At 42.1% G+C, this 18,868-nt stretch overlaps 1 protein-coding gene across 1 annotated transcript in view; it reads right to left on the reverse strand.

The window, feature by feature from the left end:
* The window catches only part of ADAMTS17 (ADAM metallopeptidase with thrombospondin type 1 motif 17), a 155,731-nt gene that overhangs the window by 7,407 nt on the left and 129,456 nt on the right, over nucleotides 1–18,868 (reverse strand). The window contains exons 20-21 of the mRNA XM_056500189.1: nucleotides 15,747–15,951; nucleotides 11,606–11,758 (exon numbers count right to left, since the gene is read on the reverse strand). Coding sequence (XP_056356164.1) covers nucleotides 11,606–11,758; nucleotides 15,747–15,951 — 358 coding nt within the window. The remainder of the gene's footprint in view (nucleotides 1–11,605; nucleotides 11,759–15,746; nucleotides 15,952–18,868) is intronic.

Here is an 18,868-nt window from a genome sequence, read left to right on the forward strand (position 1 = left end):
TGAACACAGGGAGGTGCAGCAGCTGGAGTCAATAAAAGAACCTTGTATTTAACATAAAGAAACAATGGCTTGCAAGACTTGGGTAAGATTCCTGTTTCTGCTAAAGCCACACACAGCAAACAATGGGGGAGAGGAGGAGGTGAGGGAAAGCCCAGGAGGTATCAATAGAATGATGTAAAAAAAGCTCATGTTTTCTGTCCTCTGCTGTTTCTCACCATATCAGGGCATAGGAGCTTTCTCCCTGAAAAATACCATCACCTCATAGAGGTTATTCTCAAAAGAGAGAAGCCAAACATTGCAGAGGTTCAGAAGATGGGCACCACTGAGGCTGGACTGAAGTCCAGGCACAAATACTGTGTGTGCAGTGTGGATGCTTGTGAGACCAGATCCAAGGGCAGACCATGTAGATGCACACAGGCTCCACCTCTACATCCAAGGGGGTGAATACAGCAAAGCTGTGATCATTTTGGTCTGGAAGTATCACAAGAAACCCCTGCTATTTGTTTTTTCTTTTCCTTTATAATCTTCTTGTTTCAATTTAGGTTCAACACACCTGCTTATGACAGATATTTTTACACTCAGATTTACATAAAAATTTGGTCACTGTCAAATAATATCTCAGCAATGGCTATAGTATTTAGGATTATGCTGAATGAACCCTTCTGCCCTACAGTGAGCTCTTCCAAAAACCAGGAATTAAAGTCCCTGATTTAAATCCCCTTCACAATCTGAATTTATGCAGTGAGATCTGGGCATTACATTAGTTTTGTGTGTCCCTCAGCTCTTCCCCAGCACTGGGTGTCCTCAGTGACTTTCAACAGCCTGGAAGCCAGTCAGGCATGGCCACTGGATTTAAAGCGAACTATTTTCATCCTGATAAATGCAACTATTAGGCCCTTCCACTTCACCAGTCAAATGCAACCTTTAATCCTCAGGATTTCAGTGGCACTTTTAGTCTTCACAGTGCTTTACTAATCTTAATCCTCCCCAAACTCTTTGCTTTGGGAGGGGAATTGTACATCCATTTTGTGAACAGAATTGCTGATATCACACAGACATTAAATAACTCAGCCCATGGGCTTCCTTCACATGATTGTGAGTCTGAAACCTCTGTCTCTGGCTTTTAAGCACTCCCTGTGTCTTAACAGGGGGGACACGGGGAGAAAGAAAAGAAAAGAGGACAAAACCAGCATTTTTTTTCCTAAGGTGAATTAGGTTTTCAGATACCAACACACAAACACTCACCTACCTTTGTCTGTGTTCCTGTCCCTGCATTTGTTAACCAGCAAGGAGGGCAAGCAATGAAACTTTTTTCCACAGACACTGCCAACTTCAATCCTCAGACAAATAACAGCAGAGCTTTAGCCTGAAGCAGTTTTATTCCTTCTCCTGGGAGACTGGGATCATCACCTATGCTATGCAATTAGTTTTTCACAGCCAGCAAGACAGATTTTAACATCTTTCTTGAACTCTTTAGGGCTTGGCAGCTAAAGGAAGGTTGGACATCTGGCTTATTTTAAGACAAAATTTTCAACTCAGTACTTGGATAGTTTCTTTCCTAGGAATTTCAATAGGAAATAGGAATAGATATGAAATACATACAAAGGGGGAATTGTTACTCATGCTGCACTACGAGAAGAGAACATCATTAAAAAAAAGCATAAAAATCCAACTCCAACTGCACAGCAAATTCTCATAAATGCCTTTTCTCCTTCTCTGGATAGCTAAATGCACTGCTATGGACTCTCTGTTCCCAAATGTTTGTGGAGCAAGGGATTGTATCCACAGAACAGTTTTCAGGGCTGGATTCACCAGAGAAGAGCCACCAGCAATCTGCCTCCTCTGGGAAGCTGGGGCTGGGAGAAGGAGTTGAGCAGAGATGCTGGTGCCAAAGAAAGAAGTGGATTTTCCCTTCCACCAGGCACTGCCAGTGGTGTCACTGTCACAAAAATGCATGGGCAAAATGCACAGAATTTAACCATAATGCTCTAAACTGACAATACCAGCACTGTAAGCTGGAAATCCACCCCCATGCAAAGATCAAAGAGTTGCTCAGCACTGTAAAATACAGGTGGTTAATAAACAGCTACAAAAAGTGAAGCTAATGAGAGCCCCTGTAACTCCCAGTTCAAACACTGCTTAGGAAGGCAAAAGCAAGACAAAAATGCCTCCATCCACATTCTTTGGCAGTAACATGCAAGCCAGTGGGGATATCCAGAAGGAAATAAACTCACAAATTGTCAAGGCAGCAGCTGCATTCAACAGCTTAAAGAAGATTTACTCACTGAAAAACTCTAACCTTAGGAGCAAGCTATGATTTTTCAACTGGAATGCTATTTCCACCTTAGGATACTGATATGAAAGCTTGAAATCTAGCAAAGGTGCTGACAGATGTCTAATTGCTTTGAAAGCAAATGCCTCAGGAGAATATTAGGTATTAAAATAGAACAAATTTACAGAAAGTGCCGAGATCTGTCAGGGCCTTCATCAACTCCTGGTTTACAAAAGATAGTCAGAGAAAGAGGGGAATGAGAATGGCTTAAGCCAGGGCAGGGCTGCTATTGGGCCGCACAGCAGAGTCCAAAGAATCCCTTAATGGGGGCAGAAAAGGTACAGATTTACCAGCACCGAGACAGGCTCAGGACTGAATGGGATACTGGATCATTGCTGAGGGCTCCTGCGAGGCTGGGATACACTTCCAACCCCAGGACACCTTCAGAAATGTCACTTTTCTAACCTGCTAGATGTAATTTTTTTTTTTTAAGAGACTTTTCCCAGCAGAAGCAGGAGGTCACAGCATCCCTCCAACCAATCCTGAGCACGCTCCAGCATGGAGAGGGCTGATCTGTCAGAGGGAGATCCAGCTCTAAATGACTGTCATAACTAAGCTGCAGGCAAGATGGGGTTTTCTCTTTATTCATCAGTCTGCAGCCATCTAATGTTTAAAGATACTGGTTTGTCCCCAGTTTGCTGGTAGGTGTGAAGCCAAAGATAACACCATGGTTAAAGCTCCAATATTGAGAGATAGAGTCATGCTTTACTGACTTCAGAGTTCAAGTATTCAAGGCGTTAGGGTAGAGTGTTTTTCCCCTCGGGGGTCTTATTTCTTGCCTCTATGAAAGTCAGAAAGAAAGCAAGACAAGTTCCTATTAAAAACATTCTAACACAGCATCTGAGATGAATGACAACGGTCCTGTAATTGCTCCCTTCCCGGGACCTTAATAGCACACACATGTGTGCTCTGAAAGCCAGTGCTCCACACACCTTCACATCAGGCTTTTTATGAGGATCACTAATTTAAACCCCATAGTTCTAGCTGAAAAGCAGTGTGCAATATGCTTTCATAAACACCAGGTCAACTTTCACCATGGCATCATGCTAAAGAAAGAAATATCTGTCTTTTCACTGATAAGATCTAATTAGCCCAAAGCAAACTGTAAGCTGTTTTTCAAGCTTCCTTGTTCTTTTCTTTTCTTTTATTTATTTTTTTTCCCTTCTTTTTGAACCTCAGATCTGTAAAAGAACATATCTGGTCTTGCTTACAACAATCTTTCATTTGGAAACTTTTGTGAAATGACTGATTTGTTTAATTTAACCAAGAAGAAAAAAAATGCATACCCTTCTGACTCAGTATGGGAAGAAACAATAAATTATGGCAGCAAATTCTCGTGGCTGATGTGACAGTATCTTAGCAGGAAAAGAGAAGCAATTTTTGCAAACTGCCTACAGCTGTACTTTCAAACTGCACGACCCCAAGGAACAAGACCTGACCAGCACATCCAGCATGTCTCACTGCATAATTAAGCTTGGCTTTGCTATTCTGAAAAGTTCCATTGTGTACAGAGAGTTCAGAGATTAAAGGCTGAACTCATGAATATTCTGAGTAGTGACAGTGCCCCTAAAGTACTCATGCAGTGGAGCCCAGGTGGATGCTGATGAGAAAATGCCATTTACTCCAATATTTCAGTCAGATAGAATTTGCTTCTCACTAGGTTTCAAACTGGAGTTCAAGAACAGGCTCAAGCAGAACTGTGAGGTGGTACAGTGCTGCCCACATTTTCTAGCAGGTCTCACCTACTGCACTTGTGCCATGTTTGGATCTGTGGCAGAAAGTGGAAATACTCCAGAGCTATTCCACCAGGACCTGATGGTGAAAAGCACCTAATGCAAAAGCATAATCAAGGTAATTTTAAATAGCCTCAGTAGTAATGGACAGCTATGGGATCACAGAACTCAGGCTGGATGCTGGAGAATCCCCCCCTTCTCTACAGCTCTGTGAGCTGCTTGTTCTGAGCCAGGCTCTCAGGGCTCACATGAGCTCTATTCCCACCCTGACTCCTGCTCCAGGTGTTATCCTGAGGGAATATCCTGGGAACTGAAACCCCACTGAATGCATTATTAGTTATTATTAGTTATTCATCAGTTAATGATCAATGATCCCCCAATGCAATTTATTAAATAAAGTAATTAAAAACTAAGGACTCTTTGGGATTTTTTAATTTCAGCAAGAGGCTGCTCATCTCTCATTCAGTCCTGCCTGAGCATTTCCTGGACATGGAGCTACCCAGCTTTGACATGTGTGATGCTGGCTAACACTGTTTCATTTCTTTGCACAGACACACTGGTACTCATTGCTCCTTAAAGGTGTTCTGGGAGATGGTCACCTTAATGCCTTGGTAGTCATTACAAATCTCAAAATGTTATTGAAAAGACTGCAAAATTACAGCAGTCCCTGCTAGCAGTACATACTCTGTGCTATAAGTATTCAAGGGGAAAATCCTCTTCAGACAGGTATGACAGAGTTTAAATGGTGAATTACTACTCCCCATATTTTCAAAAACATGATCCTGGACACTATAACGTCTCAGAGTAACTCAGAGAAAATGAATGCCAATACTTGAACAGGCTTGTCTTTTGCTCTTTCTTCTTTTTCACTTTAAAAAACAAGAGTAAAATGTAATTTCATTTCCAATCCACTGGTCTTGGTGGAAGGCTTTAACTCTCCATTAAAAAAAATGCACTTAATGGACCAGGCTTTTAAATAAAAATATCAAAAAAGAGAAGTTGCTCTTCCAGTTAATAGCATCACTGGAGGCTGTATTGGAATATGAGACAATAACACTGTGGCAGAACATGCACCACTTCAAACAAAACTCTAATTAATCTGATCTTTTTGCACAAATTCTCCATTACTACAGAACCTTCACAATAATTTGTAACGTGAATGTTCCCAGAAACTCCAGTGGAGATGAGCTGTGCAATCTGTTGTGCAAACAAGGAGCAGTTTGGAAGGCACAAACAGGACTTGGTTTCTGGAGCCTACAGTGCCCAGGGGAAGAACAAGGCCAGCACTGCAGTCAGCATCTCTTCCCTCTCCATGCCCAGTTCCCAACTAGAGCTGCATCCACTGGGGCTGGCTCTTAGCCCAAGCCTAGGCTCGACCTTGTTTTAGTGCCATTATGCAACATTTCCACCCCTGCCCACAGCTAAAGACATTCCACAGATGTGGGGACAATCACAGAGCAAAAGGGTGGGGTTCATCTTACTGAACCAGCCCCTTCAAATTCAAGAGTGTCCCTGGCTGGTAAAACCAATTTTGGGCCATTTAATCTCATCTCCTGTAGAGAGGGGTGTTTAGAGATTTAGCTGTTGGCAAGAAAGGCTCTGGTTTGTACATCAGTGATTGTGTGCTAGAGCCACAAACCACAGGGAACCACAACTCAGAGCAGCCCATGGGGCAGCACTTAGGTTAGGGAACAATCTTCCAGTGCTGCTGAAAGCTCGTGGGCAGCCATAAATCACAAAGTTGTTCCATGGCAGGGAAGGTGTGTCAGCTCTGACGTGCCACTGCAGCTTTAAGCTACCACCCCTCCTGTAGAGTTTTCTCTCAATCTAACAAGAAAAGTTATTTTCTCCAAGGCAGAAGAAGATGAACTTAGTTCTAACCTTTATGAAGAATAACCAAGTTGTCCATACCTTATCATAAACAGATGTCAGGTCAAGCCATGAATTTGTAATGAATGTTAGAACAAAGAGCAGTTTTGCTTCTATATTTATAACAGCTCTGAATACACCTCTCAAACCACAGCTGTCATTGATTTACTCTTCTTATTATGTAATATGAATTAATCATTAAAAGTGAGGCACATAGAAGATTTTGTTGATGTTCTCAATCATTTGGAGCTTGGAAAATATGCCTTCCTGGCACTGGGAGATTGTAGAGTATTTTTGGAAAAAAAAAAAAAGCCTCAAAACCCAACATGTTTTTTGGTGTACTGCAAGGCTGGGGGTTTATCTCTCAGAGAATAAGACCTCCTGTAATCCTGCCAAAACAATTAATTTGCAATTACAAATCCTTGTTACCACCCACTGTGATGAATCTTCAGCGTGAAGCACCTCAATGTCTGGCACAAGGCCAGTATTTTTCTTATGGGAAATTAGATTCTTTTTTTCTCTCCCTACTGTTAATGTCCTCCTGGGATGAAAACCCATCTCCAGCATTTCACAGGTTCAGCAAGTTCTGTAATGGAATTGGCAACTCTGGATGCCCAGGGAGGGCAGGTGGCTATGGGGGATTTTTCAGATGTGCTTTATCATTATTGACACTCTTTGGCAAAAAGAATATTGTTTAACATTACACTTTGCCAAGCTTATCCTTACTGGTGCTTTCCAGTTTCTGGAGTGTACAATCTCTGAATCCAGTGAAAGTTGTGCCAGGTGGTTATACAAGATGTGATGTGGTAGAAATAGATTTTTCCTCTACTTTCTCTGCTAGTAGAAACTCAGCTTGATGTGTCATATATTTGCTTTCTTCTGAGAGCACTAATCTGTGATGGTTGCTACCAAGACCCAAAGATTCTGCAGAGCCCACCAGGTCAGATCCTGCTCTGCATGGCATTAGCATAAACCTGCATTAACTCAAGTGCCTGAATTAGTCTGGGTTTACCCTCATATAAGAGAGACTGATACCTGACCCAGTGTGCTGAGTGAAATCCTTGGCCCCTGGCCAGTGGGTTGGAGGGAAGAATGAAAGACAGTTACCCTGGATTTACACTGGGTTATCTGAGATTAATACAGGCCTTAGTATTTACAGAGCACCTACTGTAACTGCAAAGAAAAAAATATGGCAAAGCCAACATGCTACAAGGCCTCTATGTGTCTTTCTTCTAAAATTCTTTTCATTGGGCAAGGTAATATAATAGGTTAATGAGCTAAATTGTTGCCTGGGAGACAGAAGTTGCATATTTAAACTTCCACCCACAGAGCTGAAAATGCCCCTTGTGAAAGTCAGAGCTAATGATGGAGCTTGTGTGTCTGGCTTGTAATTCCACCTTTCTTGATACACCACCAGTGAAAAGGAGAATAGTCAAAAAATGAAACTGGGAGCCCTGAACCATTCTGTGCTATTGGTTCCAAATACAGAACTTTAGTCAGGACAGAATTTAAGGCATATGAAATAGAGAAACAATTAAGTAAAACTGGAAATAAAGAAAAATCCATAAAAATCTTATGGAGAATTGCTCCTGCTATATAACCCTGCCTCCTCAACTATACCTTAGAAGAGTCCAAAGGACAACTGGAGGAAAGGAACTGAACAAATATAGCCTTGGCCTGTACAGAATTAAAGAATTACTAAGGTTGGGAAAGACCTCCAATGTCAAGTCCAACCTTTGACCAAACACACCTTGCCCACAACCCCTAGCACTCAGTGCCACACCTGCTTGGTTTTTTGAGCACTTCCAGGGATGGTGACTCCAGCACTTCCCTGGGAGCCTGTTCCAATGCTTAACCACTCTTTCAGTGATGCACATTTTCCTAACATCCAACCTGAACCACTCTTGTGCTATCTCTGGTTGTCTGGGAGAAGAGCCTGACCCTCACCTCAACAGAACCCACTTTGAGGTGGCTGTGGAGAGCAATAAGGCTTCCCCTGGGCCATCTTTTCCTGCCGCATCACTGCTGGAGCAGAAGGGGAGAGAGCTGAGGATGGGGGGCAGCCTTGGGTGGCTAAAAAGCAGCCCCTGGTGCTGCTATCACCTTCAAGCACAAGATCTGTGTCACCACCACAACTCACCAACACCTCCAGCTCCCTGCATAATCTGGGACATGTTTCCACTGACTCCAGTGCCAAGTGCAAGTCCTGCAGCTGCTCCTTCCAGCACAGCCTGGGGCAGGGAATGGTGTAGAGCTGGGCTGTGTGTCCTTCTCAGCTGCACAGAGAGCCACACACATAAAGACGCGCTCTGTTCTTGCAGGAATGTAATCCTCGACATAAAGTTTGTCAGCAAAAATATAATTCACCATGAAAGAATGAACTACTGTCTTGCTAAAGCATCAAGAGGCACATTTTCAACAGTCTGGGAGTCTGAGGCAAGTGTTGGGAAACTGAGCAACCTGTGTTTGTTCCTCTGACCAGCACAACTACAACAAAAATGTAAAAATGCTTCCAGTGCTAGAACATTCAACAGCTCGGATTTCAAACAAGGAGGAACTATTTCAAAGCAGAACGAGTGTATGAGATGTTTGTTTCTTTAACTGAATGCAAACTGGATGTGGAATTTCCTCTTGGAAGGAACAACTGAATGGGAGATGGCTTGGACTCCCTTTTGTATGTTGCATCATGTACAAAAAAGGATGATATAATGAATTGCAATTCTGAAGAATCCAGGGAAAAATAAAATAATTATTTCAGGTTAACACCTTCAATGGGTCTTGCATTGTTCAATTCACGTTTCTATTAGGTTTGAAGACTGAGACCAGGAATAGTTTATTTATGAAACTTGTATCACCAATGTTGAGTAAAATGCTAAAAATGATACTTATATCCCTTTAAGATAATGGGTTTAAAGGAGAAGTGGCAGCAGTGGAAAGAAGCTACAAGTTTAGTATCAGTAGTAACAACTCTCTGTCCTTAGATTTCCAGCACAGTCTGTTAATCTCAAGCACTGGGCTAACGAAGGCAAATTCAGAGCCATTTAAAATAACTTTACAAACCTGGCCTTATGTGTTTGAAAAGTGAACTGGATATATCAGTTCCTTGTGCAACACTTGAAACATGCAGCAAATATATTCAGAATATACAAACATGACAATTAGCTCCAAATGCTTTCCACAGCTACAGGACACAGCAAGGACCAGCTGCAATAAACCTGACAGAAAATGGGATAAAATCCCTCTTCTTTCGCATGGATAATGGCTACAGAGCTGTTGAAAAGACCAGTGGATGAGGTTTGGCTGGTGGGTGCAGGTCTCAGATCAGCATGGCCTTGTCTCCAGCCCTTACCTCTCCTACATGGGAGCTGAGAACATAAAATCACAATTTGTCTGGGGTAGGTGTGGAGGTTTTACTGCTGCTAGGAGCTCCTTAGGGAGCTGATCCATCTCCTCATGCACAGAGTTTGTGTATTCTACAAATACTGCCACTACTAACACAAAAATAACATTGTCATACCACCCAAACAGCCTGCTCTATTTACAAGTTGTATCTGGACTTGACTCTTGATGAGGTTTTCCCTCTCTCTAACATGACTTCCCAGCATCTTCAAAGAAGATCTTGGTTTGGGAAATTAAGGATCAGAGGCCAGGCCACCACGCAAGCTGTTTGCACATAAAGCATCAAAGCCCATTATTTTAATCTGTGATAATTACCACTCTTAGTTAAATCGTGCTTCCCTGATGGCTCTCAACAACAAGCAACAAATGCACAACACATTAATTGCACAAAGTTGTTGCTTGTTCTGAGATCAATTTGTATTAACAGAAAAAGTTTCCATCTTAGTCAGCAAAGCTCTCTCACAGTGACTTTTACAGGGCTGGGAACAAATGTTTAACAGTGGAATTTTGCCTTGGAAGGATGAATTTTAAACAGTTCACTATAAGCTAATGACTACAGACTTTGTGTTTCTCCTTAAAGGAGGAACTGTTTTAAGCCAGAGCTGCTGATAGCTGTAAAGGCTCCCCTCTTAAGTTCAAGCCCTCTATTAAATCTTCTGGATCCTCATGATAAAAATTCTTCACCCAGGATTTGTGAAGAATTGAATTCCACACCAAATATTTCAGCTATCTGGGTTTCTGGAACAATACATTTTCTTCTAAGAATTGTACCTACCCTTTTCTAGCCATCTCTACCCATCTACTCAGAGAATAAGAATCTAATTGTGTGACCTAAGTGTCCAGTCAGAATTAACCAATATGTCTAGAATTTTAAATGCTCACTACAAACCAAATCTAAGTCCAAGAACATCCTGCTGGACTCACACAGGGTGAAATTCCTGGGAAGCAGAGCACTGGCACAAGCTCCCTGCAGGCAGAAGCAGGCCACATATGCAGCACACAGACTTTGGTGTCCTCCTGCACAGGGATGATCCTGATCCTGAGTTAAGAATCACAAATAACAAGTGATTTTGCACTGATCTGCCCTGCTCACATGCAGACATTAAACCCATCAAACACTGTTTGCTGTGACCCATGTAAGATTGCAGCCTTCCCAGCAGTGAGCCAATGTCTTTATCAGATTGGAACTGTTCACACAACACTGAACTTTCAATCCATGTCATCTGTGAATACACAATTATTTCATATTCTTTCCTATCAAGAGAATCCGGGTCTGTTTGTATGCCAAAATGTTTTAGTGTTCCATAAATAAATAAATAAATAAATAAACAAACAATGTTATTTCACCTGTTAACACATGGGGACTGTTTGTTTTGGCCATCTTGCATGGACTCTGAGTGCCAGGTTATGAATAAAATAATGTTCAATACTGTAAACATCTTGTGACATAAATTCCTGGCTCAGCATAAATACAGACACTCTGTATGTGGCAGGTTCTTCCTGCATTCTCCAGCACTGACACCATTAAATTTATGTATCTATGACAGAGTATATTCATAATTGTAATTCCTAAAAAAAGCCATCACAGATAATCCAATTTGCCCATCCTGGGCCTCTGCTTCACTGGATTTTGCTTGCTGGAGTCTAGGTTTTTGGAAAGCAAAGTGCAACTACTGTATCCCAGTGGTTTCTGCACATGCTGTACATTCCAGAACAGAAAACAGGTTTTCTGTTTAAAGCACAGCACAGTTAGAAAGATAAGATAAAACCAAACTGGAATATAATATTGCTGGGAAATTTTAGTCCTTTATGCAAACACCAAGTCAGTAGTGTAAAGGATGCTTTCTGAACAACACTGGCAAGGGTTGAGTTTCTCACACTGCCAGGCCTCCTTCCCAAGCAAAACCTTGTATTACTTTAAGATCAGAATGCAAATACAGAGCAGACCGTGCTCTGGTTTAATCCACTGCATTCAGGAATTAATTCCACTGATGTCACTGGAGAAACAAAGTTCAGACAGGCCTAAGTGAAGGTAAGCTCCAGCCCTGAGGAAGGGACTGATGGTTTTGGCTCTGCTTTTAAATTCAAGCCTTTGTTTCATTTCAGATGGTTGGAATGAGTCTAGGACTGGACTATGTATGTCTCAGCTACCCTGAAAACCAGTTAAACCTTTATTTCCTAAATATTTAAACTGCAAATTAATGCAGACAGCACAGGGGAGCTCAGCAACACTGCTTTCAGAAAGAAAACAGCAAGCAGTGTTTGCTGTTACCTTGGACCAGTCTCCTGTTTTCCATTCATAACAGCCTGTGTGATCCTCACACTCCTCTTCATCTCTCGGCCTGGTGGCTGCATCACATTTGCCTTGGGAGTTCGTGCACGTCACTGTTCTTTTCTGAATTCCCCTGCCACAGTCTGCTGAGCACTGCAAAAAAACAAGGGTTTGGGTTTTGTTACATGGTGCTTAGAAATGATGGCTTTTATGTTGGTAACACAGCTCAGAGGGAAAGCTGGAGTTATGAGCACTGAGGAAAATGATAATCCATAAGATTTTATTACAATAATCTAAGCCACTCATACATGAGTAACTTGAAAAGCACGATGACTGCTTGTGAAATATTTTACTTATGAAAAATGGCAATTCTGAAAATCAACCTTCTTTGAAAAATCTCAGCTGGCTTTTTGCTAGAATTGGTGCCACTAAATCTTGTGTTGAAGCGCTCCTCATTCATACTGAAGGACACACTGAGACTCACTACCCAGAACTACCACATAAATGATAAATAGTGGTGTTAAATGTAATTTTAAATCACAGTAGCATGAGACCACTGTTATAAACATGTTTCTGTAGCACAGTTTGTGCATATCATGGCAAAGTCACAATTCTCACACATTCTCATGTGAAACACACACAGCACGTTCACATTTTGATTTAGGATCACTATCTTAATTCTGAAAAACTCTAACAAACATTTACTGAGTGATCACAAATTATCCACTAATGCTTTTGTGCCTGGGCTCTATGGAATTAGCATCCAAAGAGCAGGATATCTGGTCACTCACTTGTTATCTTTGCCAATGGTTGGAAATTCTTGTTTAATGAAGAATTTGTTCTGATTTTCTTGGCTGTACAAGGTGGGAAAAGGACACTGGCACGAACTGAACCCAAATTTCTGTTTTCAATAAGCAGTTTGGTAATAGAGCACATGCTGTCACAGCCACCTGAGTCCTTGTCACCACCCCTGAGCACAGCAGTCTGCCTGCTCCTCATTCTCATGCCACTGCAGTGGTTAAGAGTGAGAAATTGTCTTGCAGAGCCACTGGGGACAGGTGGGTGGAGAAATGATCTATGTACCAGCTGAGATAAAAACTAACCTCCTCTGGCATGTCAAGTTCTCCCCTTCGGGGGCCAGCAGGGAAATGACAGTTGATTTGACACTGAATAAATAGTGAAGATATGAGATATTCTGTGAGGTCTTTTGAACATGTTCCAAGAAGCTTCTCCATCCAGGGGGTCTATGCTGGAAACAAGCGTCAGCTTGATATAAATTACATCAAATGGACAAATCTCAGCATGCCTGTCTAACCGTCTTAAAAACACAATCCAGGCAGCTCTGACCTGCTGGCCTTGTTAAGGACATGAGTGACAAGCGTTTATGAGCTGGCAAGCAAACAGACATGCCTTTAAATACTTCACAGCACTACAAAGTCACTTCTTGAAAATCTGGGAAACCTTCCACTTAATTTACTGTGTGCTGCTCACGGCGTGACCCCCTTACGGATGTAACATCTTTGTAAGGAGCACGATCTAGAGTTCTGCTAAGACAGGGGGATGAATTCTTCCCAGCTTTGCAGAATTCCACAAAATGCTTTGCTGGACTGCTCAGAGTGGAAGTCTTGCCAGAGATCCCAAGCTGGAGCTCCCTAAATGGTACCTTAAAGCCATGAATTTACCCCAAATTGGGTAGACTTTCCCAAATTATATATCATTTTCTTCAGGCCCCAGGGTGGACTCCTCAGGGTTGCACTCGTTCATCTCAAACTACAAAGCTCAACATATAAAAATCTTTGGAACAGTCCAAATTACTCGAAGTAAATCAAGCTGAAGTGGGAGTATTTTTCACAGTAGGAGAAATCTCTAGGTGGGTTTTACAAGCAAGTCTGGGAAAAACACCAACTGTTTGTTCTTCCCACAGCTTTTAAGACATTCACAGATTAATACTGCATATACTTTCCTAGACAAAACAGCATGAGCAAGGAGGTTTCCAACAGATCTTTGGTGGTCACATATAAATCACCCTCTTTAAGAGGTTTTTTTCCTTTCCTCAAGTCATCTGTTTTCATGAAGAGTTTCCTAATACATAGATTTTACAGAGAGTCCACAAATTAATATACACAGTTTCTGTGTGTCCACTCAAGACCATTAAGTCTTATTTTATTAACAAAATACTTGTCAGATCCCATGAGGCTTTACAAAGGAGCAACACAACTTTGCAGTTAAGACACAACTCCTTTATCTGAAGGAAATCCATATTTTTTTTCTACTCTAGTTCTCTAGCAGCAGAAACATTCACCTTCTCCTGACAGTCTCTATTTTTATCATTAAAAATGGGTTGAGCAGTACTTTGTCCAAAACAATCTCAAGTGTTTGGCAATACAAGGGGAATTTAATTTTTTCCACAATGAAGATTGCATTGGAATTTACTGTGAAAACACACATTTTTGACCAGGGACCAGACATCAGTGCGGTCAACTGTTGTATAAGCAAGAAGTTAAAAAAAATAGATCAGAAATTTTATTTATAAAATCATACAATTACAGTGATATTTATTCCTCAACATTAGATTAACATGCTAAGGGATAAAGTGATTACCACTGAAGAAGGTCCTAGGTGTGAGAAGGGTACACACTGGCAGAGCATCAAACATGTCCTGGAATCAACTGTGCTTCATAAAAGCAGAAATGGGCCAGAATAACAAATTTAAAATTGCAAGTGCACAGTTACAGACCCAACAAAAGTAAATAAATGTATCAAATGAGAAGTAAACCAGCTATTGAAAAAATTATCTAAAAATGCTGTGTATTTGCAAAGGAGTTACATGGTCATGGAAGATTTCCACTGATCTGTTACTTGACTTACTCTATTCCATAACAGGGAGACAGAAGTACCTGGGATTCTTAACAAAAAACTCAAGTAAAAAATCCACATGCAGACTAGGTAGGAACTGCACCCTAATCTCAGCTGTAAACAGTTCAGCTGGTTTAGCTATAAGAAATAAAGAGGGCATCATCTGAAAGGGGAACGTCTACAACACACAAAAGACCTATCAGACAACTCACTAAAACCTTGGTGTGTTTCTGCACATCTTTTGTAATGAAAGAACTCAGAAAGAACACTGAATCTCATGCACCAGTGAATGGATCCAGCACCCCACTGAAAGGGAACACTGCTCTCACTTAAACATCACCTCTCTTGCCAAACTAAGATTTCCTGTCCAGGAGGTGCACAATGAAATCCCATTGTGTTTGTGAGGAGACACTGCTCCTCAGGATCCCTTCTATCCTGAGCTTCTGTGACTTTTAAGCACATTTCTAACAATAATATTTAGCAAAAGCTCTTTGAGAATGTTTTAAACAGGAGCTCCCTGTTCCAAACAGAGGTGAATAATGAGGAATCCTTCCCACAGGAAGGGCTGTTGCTGGACAGCCAGACTGGAATGAGGCTGGCAGAGCTGCAACCCTGCACTCAGAGTGAAAAGAGCTCATCACTCAGGTGAGCCCAGCAAATACAATATCAAAGTGAACTTGGACATCCTGTAATGACTTCTACTCACAGGGTACAGACAGAGTTGCCCTGCACTTGCTGAGTCCTGGTCATGAACTGCAGGCACACTCCCAGATCACTCTGCTGCTAAACAAAACACAGGGTAACTCTCTAGATCTCCCACGCCTTCATAACACCTGGGAAAAATTGCTTAACTCTGCAACTACTTGGAGATGCATCTTTTATACAAAATATAACCAGCTTTAGAAGGCTGGATAAGGCCCAAAGACTGTACATTCTCTGTAACATGCAGATGCCTGATAAGCCTGGTATTTCTTCATACCACATTTAAATGGAGCCAGAAGCCCTGGGTTACTGCACTTCTGGCCTGAGGTTAGTGAAATGTTTTTCCTTCCTGGTCAGAGTTTTCAGATGGAAAGACACAGTCATTAAAGCATTATCTAACCCTGCCTTACTAACTCACCTGGTCTGTAAACCAAACCTCAGCTCCTCACTGCTCATCTCAATAGACGAGAGTCCTGCCCAGCACTCCAGTGCTGTGAGGAAGCTGACCATGAGAACCATGGATTAAGGCCAGTGTATTTGGAGCACTGAGCAGTCTGGCTCCCTTCTGGAGTGAAGTTCCTACCTTTGACCACTCTGATGCTTCCCAGATGGACAGGCAGTCCCGTCCCTCACAGCTCTGCACCGTGGCTGGCTTGCTGCCCAGGCAGTAGAGATCCCTGGTGTTGACGTAGGTGCCATTCTGCAGCTGATAAACACAGGTGACCTCCCGGTGCTGCACACCCTTCTCACAAGTGGCAGAGCAGGGACTCCAGTGGCCAGTCACCCACCTGGGAAGGAGCCAGAGGATAAATGTTAGCAAACTGTTGGAATAAAACACTATGCTTCACTTAAAACCAGCGAGAAATGGGCAGCTCTTCCTGGATTTGTGGGTGCTTTGATGGTGCCATGCTGTCGTCACCCTGAGCTCCCCAGTCCCCTCTGGGAGCTGAAATGTGTAAAGCAGTGTTAGCATGCAAATAAATATTCCCTCCTGATTCCACACCAGGCAAAACCCCAAACTCTGCATCACTCCCTTTAACCCCACTCTCTGCAGTGGGTCTGTTTTTTTCCCTTGGATAAAGACAGACTTTTCTGCAGACCATTCTGCCAGACCATTCCTTGCAAGGGAAAGCAGGCATCCTCCCCTCTCTGTCTGCCAGCTCTACTGACTCCAGCAAGTGCTGGAAGCACCACAGCAGGGCTACAAGGCAGTGAATAAAGTGTCTAAGAAGGATCTGAAGGAGGACGGATGGAGTAAAGGGTATTTGTTTTCTAAAAGGAAAGCAGCATTGATCTTTAGCTTCCTGCAATCTGTCAGTGAGGAGCATGTGCTCTGTAATTACAGCATTCCTGGATGGAGAGAGGCACTGGAGCAATAACTGTGCAGGCACTGAGCAGCGGAAGGCTCTCATGCCTTTCTCACCAGGCAGCTGACCTTCCAGCCTGTTATTCAGGACTGTCATCCAGATTAACATCCTTACACCATGAATATTTTACCTGTCATCCAGTCCTGGGTGTCTATCATGGTTAGTGGCCCAAACAAGACTTCTCAAAAATAGGTCTGCTGAGAAACACTATTTCATTCTTTTGAAGCTGTTGTGTGTTACTTCTTTGAAATTAATTGAACAACTGTTTCCCATCTTCCCATTCCAGAAGGGGGGAAAATCAGTTCAGCACCATTTGTAGAAACATCTTCACCTGCTGCAATTATCATGAATGAATTTGTAAATGCCATGACTGGCGTGACAGCACTGATGACTATGCTGACAGTGAAGGCAAAAGCCATTTGGTTTGAGGACTGGGCAGACTGGCCACCTGTCTTTTGTGGAACAGGGCCCTGCTCAAATGTTCCTGTGCATTAAAGCAGTTGACTGACAATCTGTGAATTTCTGTTGGCTAAAACAGCTGGCAAAACACCAAACCTGTTTCTCCAGACTGCAGTTCTGGTGCATCTCTGTGGCCCAGGGCTTGGTATTTCTCCTATGGAATGGGAAAGTGTCAGCTGGGAAATTGAATACTAGGGCTGAAAGACTGACAATAATAGCCCTGAAGTGCAGAAATCAGTGCTCATGAAAATTAATAGCCAGGCCCCCTTGGTATCAGCTGGGCTCTGCCCTTTTTGAGCAATTCTCCACGTGGGGGAAGGAACCTCTTGACAAAGGCTGGAGGGGACAAAATGACTGTGCTTGCTGAGCTGAATGTGAGTCACAAGGCTGGGAAAGGGCCCTGTCCAGGCTCCACTCAGCTAATACTCACTTCAGCACTGTGCTCTCACTGTGACCTACAGCTACTGGCAAAAGAAAAAGGGAAAGGGGCTGAAAGCAAACGAGAAAGATAAAAATACATTCTTGGCAGAGGCTGTCTCTGAACTTGCATTTAGGATGGGCAGCACTCAGCATGCCAACTATTTCCAAGATGCCTTAAGAAGAAAGGTTATGGCTTTCCTTTTAGGAAGGAAAATTCCTTTCTAATTTTTTATTTGTTGTTCTTGTGGAGGGGTTTCTACCTGGTTTCTACCCTGTTTGCTGGTCTCTAGTCAGTACCAGCACAGACATGACAGTGTAACTAGAAAATTAGCACAGAAAAAACAAGTGTTATCATTATGGGAAGAATGATTGCACAGGGAACGAGCTGAAACCCAGGGTACCAATACAAAAATGTGTTTGTGGTGAAAACAATCTCCAGCTTTTTCCTTAGAGAGGTCATCTTCAGCCACCATCCACTACATCCACTCCTGATCCCATCCCCATGGTTATGAATCAGGTGGGGCAATGATGTAAGGGATCTCTGAAACATCACAGCTCACTCTGCCATGGCAAGACAGGCAAAATACTTAGAAATTAAAGATTATTTTTAAATGGTGGTTTTACTTTCATATCCAGTAGACAAGTGACATTAAATGACAGAATAATATTAATATGTAAAGTAGGTTATTTTCAAAAGGGCATGATCACTTTGACCACTAAACTTCATCCTCCTAGTGAAATCTATGCTTAAATCAATGGCTTGTAAAAGGAATCTAGCAAACAATTAAAAGTGAGTTCTACATGCAGTCCTGGCAGTGCCCTGAACACCCACAGTTCCCCCAAATTCTCCTTCACAGCAGCTGAAAATATTGTGTTAGTGCCTGTAACACAGGAACACTGCAACTATATTTTAACAATGTTCACAACCAATGTGGAAAGACAAGGGATTTATGGATAAAGTGATTAAAGATGAAGATTCCTGCCAGTTTCAATTTTTTTTAAGGAATTTGCAGCAAGATATTAGCAGAATTACTATCTCCAATTAATATATAAACAGGGGAGAAAAATGTGATCTGTAAATAGTATCACATTATGGTAACTATTAAATTGCACCAGAGGTAGATCTTTGTCTCTACACTGTCATTACACACCTGAGTGTGTTTAACAACAAGACCTACTTAGAGGGTGATTTTTTTAAAAACGGTATTTTTCTTATGACAATGTCAAAAATAACTCCAGTGTTCTAACTCCAAACCCCAGGCGGGCTCTGTATTATTAACTAAGCCAATTAACTGCTGTACACTAAGCCCTCTGTATATCATATAAAGCATCTGGCTTCCAGTTACACTTTGAGCCTGTAAACTGATCCTAGGGATTGCTTGAGACCAGAGTTCTTTTCAGTTTGGTCTTTCCCTCCTAGGTTATAACCTATCTTGTGTGGGACCATGGGAGTGCTCCA

The sequence above is a fragment of the Oenanthe melanoleuca genome, chromosome 10 (genome assembly GCF_029582105.1).
Source record: "Oenanthe melanoleuca isolate GR-GAL-2019-014 chromosome 10, OMel1.0, whole genome shotgun sequence".
Lineage (NCBI taxonomy): Eukaryota > Metazoa > Chordata > Aves > Passeriformes > Muscicapidae > Oenanthe > Oenanthe melanoleuca.